At 42.2% G+C, this 8,466-nt stretch overlaps 1 protein-coding gene across 2 annotated transcripts; it reads left to right on the forward strand.

Annotated features, from left to right (window-relative positions):
- LOC112458314 lies at window positions 1-7,791 on the forward strand. Of its 2 annotated transcripts, none has more exons than XM_025021894.1 (6): window positions 1-905; window positions 1,343-1,693; window positions 1,780-2,000; window positions 2,133-2,273; window positions 2,466-3,952; window positions 4,161-7,791. In XM_025021894.1, the coding sequence occupies exons 1-6, from the start codon at window positions 602-604 to the stop codon at window positions 4,531-4,533; spliced, it is 2,877 nt and encodes a 958-aa protein (XP_024877662.1). In that variant the 5' UTR covers window positions 1-601; the 3' UTR covers window positions 4,534-7,791. The 2 variants fall into 2 exon arrangements, with proteins under 2 accessions (XP_024877662.1, XP_024877664.1); XM_025021896.1 differs by having other exon boundaries at window positions 2,490-3,952.
- The last annotated feature ends 675 nt before the right edge of the window (window positions 7,792-8,466 follow it).

The following is an 8,466-nucleotide window of genomic DNA, read 5'->3' on the forward strand; positions in this document are numbered from 1 at the left end:
CGATCGATCGCGGGCGGCATATTCGAAAACACGCACGGCGCAGCGGGAACGCGTGTGTGCATTCCAAAATCTTCCGCTCCGGCCGTTTCTCGAGAATCGTCGGCGAACGTCGGCCGCGCTCGTGTCGGTGAAATCGTGGACGCGGCGCGAGGAAGAAGAGGCGCGAGCGCGCGGGCCGCGGAAGAAAGAGCGAACGAGAGAGAGAGAGAAAGAGAGAGCGCACGTGCATGTATGCGTGAGGTCGAGGGCAGAGCGGGTGGAGGAGGGGGGGAAACGGGACTCCCCTCTCGCGCTTCAGCCGTTCGCTGCCATTCGTCCGCCGATCCCCACCGCGTCGCCCTCCGTCGCCGACCGCGCAACGTCACCGTCCCCCCCTCCACCTTCCACCACCACTCTCCACCACGCTGTCTCTCTCTCTTGCGCGCGACGTGCACGGACCTGCCCAGTAAATGCGAGGCTTCCGTTCGACGAGTGTGCGTAGCGGTGATAGAGTGCGTAATAAGCGCACCGTATACAGACGGTTTTTCGCACCTCGGCGACGTCGTCGTCGTCGTCGGTCGTCGTCGTTACTGAACGAATCGTCGTTCACGCCGGCATCGACATGCCGCTCAGTATCGGCGTTAATCTGCGGGTGACCGGCCACTGTAACCAGGGCGGTCGCAAATACATGGAGGACATGTTCTGCGTGGCGTTCCAGCCGACATCGGACGACAAGGACCTGGAGTACGCCTTCTTCGGGATCTTCGACGGCCACGGCGGCGCGGAGGCCGCGACCTTCGCCAAGGAGAACCTCATGGACCTCATCGTGAAGCAGAGGAACTTCTGGAGCGAGCGCGACGAGGACGTGCTGCGGGCGATCAGGGACGGATACATGAACACGCACATCGCGATGTGGCGGGAGCTCGGTACGGATGACGATCGTCGCGTCGACTGCGACTCGCTCGCGCGACCATCCTTTTAGCTTTCGCGCGAATTTTAAATTTAAGATTTTGTCCCCGCTTACGGTTTCCCCGCGGCGACGGCCGACAATTTCTGTCATCGTCCCGCGTATTTCCCCCACCACCGTCGCCATCGCCGCCGCGACTATAGGCCTGATTAGGTTAGAATTTAGGTTATGTAATTCTTCGAGCTAACCTGAAAATTTGAGGTCGAGGATCGATGAGGGAAAAAAAAACGATGGCTTCTCGCGTCACCTCGCGAATCCGGATCGCGGCGATTCCCACGGCGGTACCGTCGCTCGCGCGCGCGCGTAAAGCGTAACGGGCACGTCGACCTTGATCGCGAAGAACTCGGCTTTGTATTGCGAAACGTATACCTTGAACTGGCATTGTTTTCTGAGCAGATAAATGGCCGAGAACCGCGTCCGGACTGCCGTCCACGGCCGGCACGACTGCCAGCATCGCCTTCATCCGGAAGGGCAAGATATACATAGGTCACGTGGGAGATTCCGCTATTATATTGGGCTATCAGGCGGAGGGTGATCCCCAATGGAGAGCGAAATCGCTGACGAAGGATCACAAGCCGGAGAGCGGGCCGGAGATGACGCGCATACAGGAATCGGGTGGAAAAGTGGTCAGTAAATCTGGTGTCCCGAGGGTCGTGTGGAACAGACCTCGCATCGGGCACAAAGGTCCTGTTCGAAGATCAACTCACATGGATGAAATTCCGTTCCTTGCAGTAGCGAGATCCCTAGGTGAGAATTATACACTTGCGAGTATCCCTTCGTATCCGATAGTTTTGCGTTTTGTGAGAAAGAATCTGAACAAAAATTGATTTCAGGTGATTTATGGAGTTACAATTCCGAATTGAACACTTTTGTCGTCTCTCCCGAGCCGGACGTGAAGGTTATTCCAGTTGACGTTAAATCGAACCGTTGTCTTATTTTCGGCACTGATGGCCTATGGAATATGTTGTCACCGCAAGCTGCGGTAGCTATTGTTCAAGCCACAGACAGACACAATGAGAAACATTTGATAGCTTCTCAGCAGACCGGTAATGGGGTAAGTTTTGTTGATTTTATGTTATTAATTGTACATACTATTATATTAAAGTGAAAGTATATACAAGTTGTCTGGTGTATATATGTTGATAATTTAAATGTAACAGTGAGATACAAATTTTTTTGATAACAGGCTGATACACAAATGTGGATAAATCCTTCGAAAAGTCTCGTGGATCGTGCATTGGAGAGGTGGTCATCGACAAGATTACGAGCAGATAATACCAGTGTTGTAACATTAATGTTGGATCCGTCGGGACCATGTCGCAAAGAGGTAAATATTTGTTTTGTAAAAACAAATTTAGTCTAATATACGTACATAAATAATTTGTATATAAATATTGACGAAATTAAAACGGGAAATTCAAGCCTTAAAAATTGGAGTAACAAATTAAAAATTTGCTGAAAATATTGATAATTTTAAAACTGTCATTACTAAGAACTATTAAAACTATTAATGCGTTAGGGATCACACTTGGCTTTGTTTAAGGTACTGTTTAATCAAAAGAAGGATCGTGTTATACATCACGGAACACACACGCCAACTACGACGAAAGAGCTTGAAAACATCGAGGCAGTCAATCAAAAAATTATATCGCCGTGTATGCCAATACCGCCGCCAAGCGTTTCCACGGATCTCGACATTGATCCCAAACAACCGGATTCGTCGAACGGAAATGAGGAGGCTGTCGATCAGACGTTACAGCCGGAGACAGTTTCGTGTCCTGAAAAATCAGCTTTGTCCGATATTGACACTTTATCGGAATTACAAGAGAATACCGCGATAGACAAGAGTATCGGGACCGTTGATGCTGATGAGAGTATCCAGGTCGCCGAAATCTCCTCCAGTCAAATGGCAGAAGAATCCGGAGATGCGGAAAGTAAGAAAGCGAATGAAACCAATCACGAGAAATCGGAACATCCTGATAACGAGATAAAGCAAGTAGCTGAAGAGAATGAAAACGAGAAAGCGAAAATCGACGATGCACAGACTCTGATCCAATCAAATCCGAAATCGACAATCAAGTTCGCCGAGCCTGAAGAAGTCATACCCGAGTCAGGGGTATCTAACGTGACGCGGCAGAGTACGTTTCCCGGTGCGAACGAGGAGGCGCTTCAACCCGCTCCTTTCGTAAGTAGGTTACGTCGGAGTGGCGGCATTGTTCCTGTTAAGAGCAGCAGTTTCGACAACGGCGAGGTGAAGAATGGCGTTTTGAACGGATCTAGACATAAGCAGCACCCTTTATTTCCCGCGAGGGTGGACGTCAGAACGATAAAGCGACGACATAGTCTGAGCTCTTCTCAAACTCAGAATGCTTTCGCTGACGTTACGCCGAGTCCGGATTCGAAGACTTATGCCAGCGTGAAATCGCGGTACAGCAGGGTAAAGAAATCGTCTGTCGTGGGAAGCACGACGGTGGAGGAGACGACGAAAAGTGCGTTAAAGACTAGCGACCGCGGCATAAATAATAAACGTAAGCACAGCGCGATCACGCAAGCATCGGTTTCATCTGGAATCGAGAATAGCTGCGCGCAGCAAGAACCGTGCGCGAAGAGGAGGACGCGTTCCGAGGACCAAAGGCACAGTCCCACCGATGAGAACGACCCGGCCAATCAAGCGATGGAGAATGCTAATGCCCGATTAAGTTGGCCCACGTCGGATAGACGACCAGACTCGTCGTTGAACGGCGCCAGTTTAACGACGCTCTCTTCATCATCGAACACGTTCCAACGTAGAAGCTTAGGCAAAAAGGCTACGCCTGTTAAAGCCATTAGGAGATCGTCCATCAACGGTTCGCCTCGTTTGCAACATCTAAGAGGTAGTTTTGGCCTAAGGGATTGGGACCAAGGAAGGAATAATCGAACGACTAATTGTAACAGTAGAAGAACTATAAATAGGCCGGTAACGATAATCGGTCCTACGGATACGTCATTACCGCAACGATGGTTAAGGTTGGTTTAGTTATATTACCTTTTTCAGGAAATAATTTTCGCGTGATATATTGGAATAAAGTCGTACGAAACGATATAAATATTATCACTTATATTGAAGATTAACAAATTAAATGGATCGTTAAAATAATATAGATTGCATTTTATTAACGTCTAAACATGTTCCATGAACTTTTACTAAACTTTGCTATTTCATAATTTTGTTTAGGTCAGACACAATGGCGGCAACACCTGTGAAAACACTACGTTCGCGCAACGTAGACATCGCCGGACATACAATATCTGCGCAATTAGTACATCAGTATGGCGTAGTGAAACAAAATCGATTACCTCTACCGAACAAGTTGAAGCAGTCCGCGAACGGTGGATCGCTGCAATCGAGTAGAGTCAGGTCTTCCTCATTGTCAGCCAGTAAACTTAAACAAGCGAACGGTAACGGTGGAAGCGTGAGTACTTGCGCGACCATAAATCCCTCGACAGCAGGTTCCACTTCTGGCATAGCTAAGAAAGGCAAATCACCGTACAATCCTAGTGCTCGATCCCTGAGCACGCGATCTCGAATCAAACGTCTTGGAAAGTAAGGTGGTAGTTAAGGACTGTAGTTTTGCGAATTCGCGAGTTTTTTTCTAGGGTATGACATTCTTACCCTTAATTTTACTGTCTGCGAATTATCTAGTTACGATATAACAGCGATTGTTACGTGCATTTTATGTCTCTCTCTTTTAAAAAAAACTTTTCCATCTTTCATCTTTGAGACCATATATTTTCTTTTATTCGAGATGTTTACTACGAATGGGGCTCTGAGCATTATAAGTTGTTTTTTTTTTTTATTTTGGAAAGTAGAATAAAATCAGATATAAATCGATTAAGCAAGGTAGGATTGAAATTGGATAGATTTGAAATTTGGTATCGCAAACTACCTACACATATACTTATATCTGCTTGTGACAATTACTATTGATTTATCGCACATACCATTTGTATATTGTTATTGGAATTATTTCCACGGACCTTTTATGTTCATACATGAAGTGCATATATCTATTTGATTTTATAATATTGCTTGCATGGAAATAAATTGCTACGCTCTCCCATTCTATTTATTAAACATGATCACATCAATTACTATTGATTTATCGCATATACCATTTGTATTTTGTTATTGGAATTATCTACACGGGCCTCTTATGTTCATACATGAAGTGCATATATCTATTTCATTTTATAATATTGCTTGCATGGAAATAAATTGCTACGCTCTCCCATTCTATTTATTAAACATGGTCACATTAATTCCTCATAAAGGATGTACTGCGATATTATTTGGAATGGACTAAAAGAAATTAAACTAGTCATCCTTGAAAGAGTATCGTTATATTTGAAATTCCCTGTATAATTTATACAAGACTGTGCTTTCGCTTTATAAAGGAAGATTATATCGTTCTCTCTTACAAAGGCAAAGTGTTCTTTTATATTTAAGTCGAGTCGAATTGGCATACAATAAAAATGGTTGAAGGACGATATAGTAAATTATTACCATGAAAAATTTATAATATATAAAAAATACAAAGAAAATATTCGCGATCTTTTGTATGCTTTCCAATATTCGCGTAGATTAGCAAATGTCACGTAGGACAAAAAAACATGAAAGTATAATATGGGCGTAAAGTAGCCTGACAATAAGAAGGTACGGTTGCATATTAAAGGCATGGGGTCCGTATGCATATCTCACACTTGCACATTCTCAGTGATAACTATTGTTTGCAATCTTTACCTTAGACCGAGTGAGGCGATCAAACGCTGAATATGGAATACGAATTCGCGGGGCCCGTAGCTGTGCGCGTGTATTCCTGGAAAATAATTTCTCCCCCTTCTCCCCTCCTCGTTGATTCCGCTTGATCGTAAAAGTCTTCGATGACGGCTCGGAAAGAACTCGCAAGTCAAAAAAAGCACACCGTATTTAGAGAATAAATCTACGATTAAGGCATTCAACTATTTTCTAGTACGTAGGATATGCAATCACACTGATCTGCCTTGGCTGAGTACGGAGTGGTTGTTGGAACAATTGTAATTGCGTGTAAATAGAATTACAATAAGAATTAATATATGAGAATAATTGGCAGCCTTTATCTGCGAAGTACATCGATTCATAGATATATATAATAAAACCGTTGCGTAGATAAATAATATATGAAAAAAAAAGGAAAAGGATTTAAATCTACCTCTGGAAAAGATTCCAGGCTCATGGTCTCGAATAACGACCACTCGGTACGAAGCACCAAACGACTGTTTACTGTGCGTTATAAAAGTTTAGATTATAACTAGAGGGAATATATTCGCGAGGCACACAGCTTAGGAAAGAAATAATCGAGGAAATTCAAATTTCCGTCGGTGCGAACAATTGTACAACAATTGTGTTCCAAATACAAACGTGCACTATCATACTAGTGATCTAATAATAATAATTTTAAGTCATCGGGGTAAGAAAGATTTATATCTGATATATGTATATATCTGACATTAAAATACATACGTATATTAATGTCAGAATATAAAATACAGCGTATATAATCTTCTATATCAGTCTTTCACATGGAGCTATCCATTTTGCATCTCGTGCAGAGGAAAAGAAGACGGATTCAGGAATATCCATCTTTCTCGTTACGGAAATTACGCATAACGCGTTTGTTTTATATTTGCCTGACGAATAGAGATACGATGAGTTTTGACTTATATTACGAATGTACATTTATTTCCTCTCTTGTTCGCGTGATCAACTCTGCATCTATGAGGAAGAATATTTTAGAGCAATTTCGGTAACGAGAAAGAATACGTGTATCTTACGGAATGTAGTCACTTTAGGGTTTATACATTTCTAAAGAAAAGAAAAAACAAGCGAGCGAAAATGATGAAAACGCTGATGAAGTATATTACTAAGAAGTGTAAAATGTAAACCATAAGTATATATTTATCGATATTACGTCGACTATTTATTAAATTAGCTTATAAAAGGTGATTCGATTTTCTATGTAAATAAGATCGCGCAGATAATATATGCTATATATCGTTCGGGAAGCTGCTTGGAGAAAAATTGTCACTGCGAAGCAGTGTACGCGCTACGAGACGGCTGTTTATCAAAGACGAGAGAGCGAAAGGGAGGAAAAGGATGACGCGTGCCTACAATAGTTACCACTCGCGAACACGTGTGTATGTGTGTGCGTGTAAATAAAGGATTTATATTCCTGATGAAAGTTTCGAGGTAAAATTTCAAAAGTAAAAGCATGTTGCGAGGGGGGGGGGGGCAGAACCGAGTTACCGCGGGGAGAGACATGTGCGTGTTAGCTAACGGCGAAGATTTTTATTTTAAGAGTATTTATCCCTTTTTGGTGCATGTCCATAGGTCTCATGCTGCATGTAAATATACAGTGTTAATAGACATATATATTATATATAAACAGAGATATTGTATAGATGAACTTTAAGCGATTATACAGGAAAGGAACAAGGCGTTGAAACAAATTGCGGGGGGGGGGGGGAGGGGATTTTAAAACGAAAAGGTCGAATCTACCCGACGCGCCTGTAGATTTATCATTTGTTACATCGTACAGATATGATGAAACCGAGTATTTTTTAAGAGATAAAGAATAAAGAGTTTAATGCTGTAAGAGAGACGAAGAGAAGAACTGTTAGTGAGAAGAAATATTATATAGCGATTTATCTCAGGTTAAGAGAATTGCGGGGAGGGGGGGGATAAATATCGGAGGAACTCGAACAAATGTGTGATCACGTTTATATAATCTGTATATTTTAATTAAATAAACTGAGATATATAAATCCTATTATTAAACTGACGCTCGCGACTGTTTCTGCGATTATTCCGTTTTGCGATGAACATCCTATAAATCGTGAAGGATTATTAAATTCTGTTATAAATTTATTTATTGCTTTGACATTGATTAAATTTTAAGGAATATGTATACTGTGCAAAATTTAAACTAAAATTATCTCCAACATATTTAGTTGTAAAAAGCTTTTATTGGATTTATTAGGATTTTAATTAAGTTTTAGCTAAAAATCGCTACTTTTTTTATAATGTAAAAATTCATAAGTATAAGCATCGATGAGAAAAGAGATTTAAAAATCGACACGGTAAATTTTCGTGACGATCAATGGAAGAGGAATTCGAAGGTAAGTGAAAAGTATCGTCTATCGGTATAAACTTCTCGATCGCTGATACAAATATCTAATTAAACGATTAGCTTATATAAACGCAAGAAGGCTCGGGGATGGGGATTAAAATATTGTTTAATTGTGTAAATATTGTTTACAGGTTGTGTGTAATATAAGCATCATTGACGATTGTACTATTGAAGTAGGTAAATCGGATGGATCAGATGATGCAATGAGCTGCAGTGGAAAGTTACGAGGAACAAAACAAGAATTTTCATTCGATAAAGTATTTGCTCCCATAAGAACAACGACGCGCGGGGAAAAGGCTCGATGCTCGATTTTCA

Source organism: Temnothorax curvispinosus, unplaced genomic scaffold (assembly GCF_003070985.1).
Source record: "Temnothorax curvispinosus isolate PA1 unplaced genomic scaffold, ASM307098v1 QBEX01008805.1, whole genome shotgun sequence".
NCBI lineage: Eukaryota > Metazoa > Arthropoda > Insecta > Hymenoptera > Formicidae > Temnothorax > Temnothorax curvispinosus.

Bases quoted from the DNA above. Each gene is read 5' to 3' on its own strand.
- LOC112458314 (XM_025021894.1), top strand. From the start codon at position 602: ATGCCGCTCAGTATCGGCGTTAATCTGCGGGTGACCGGCCACTGTAAC. The intron at 2,274-2,465 runs GTAAATATTTGT...TTAATGCGTTAG, and splicing joins CGGGACCATGTCGCAAAGAG to GGATCACACTTGGCTTTGTT. The intron at 3,953-4,160 runs GTTGGTTTAGTT...AATTTTGTTTAG, and splicing joins TTACCGCAACGATGGTTAAG to GTCAGACACAATGGCGGCAA.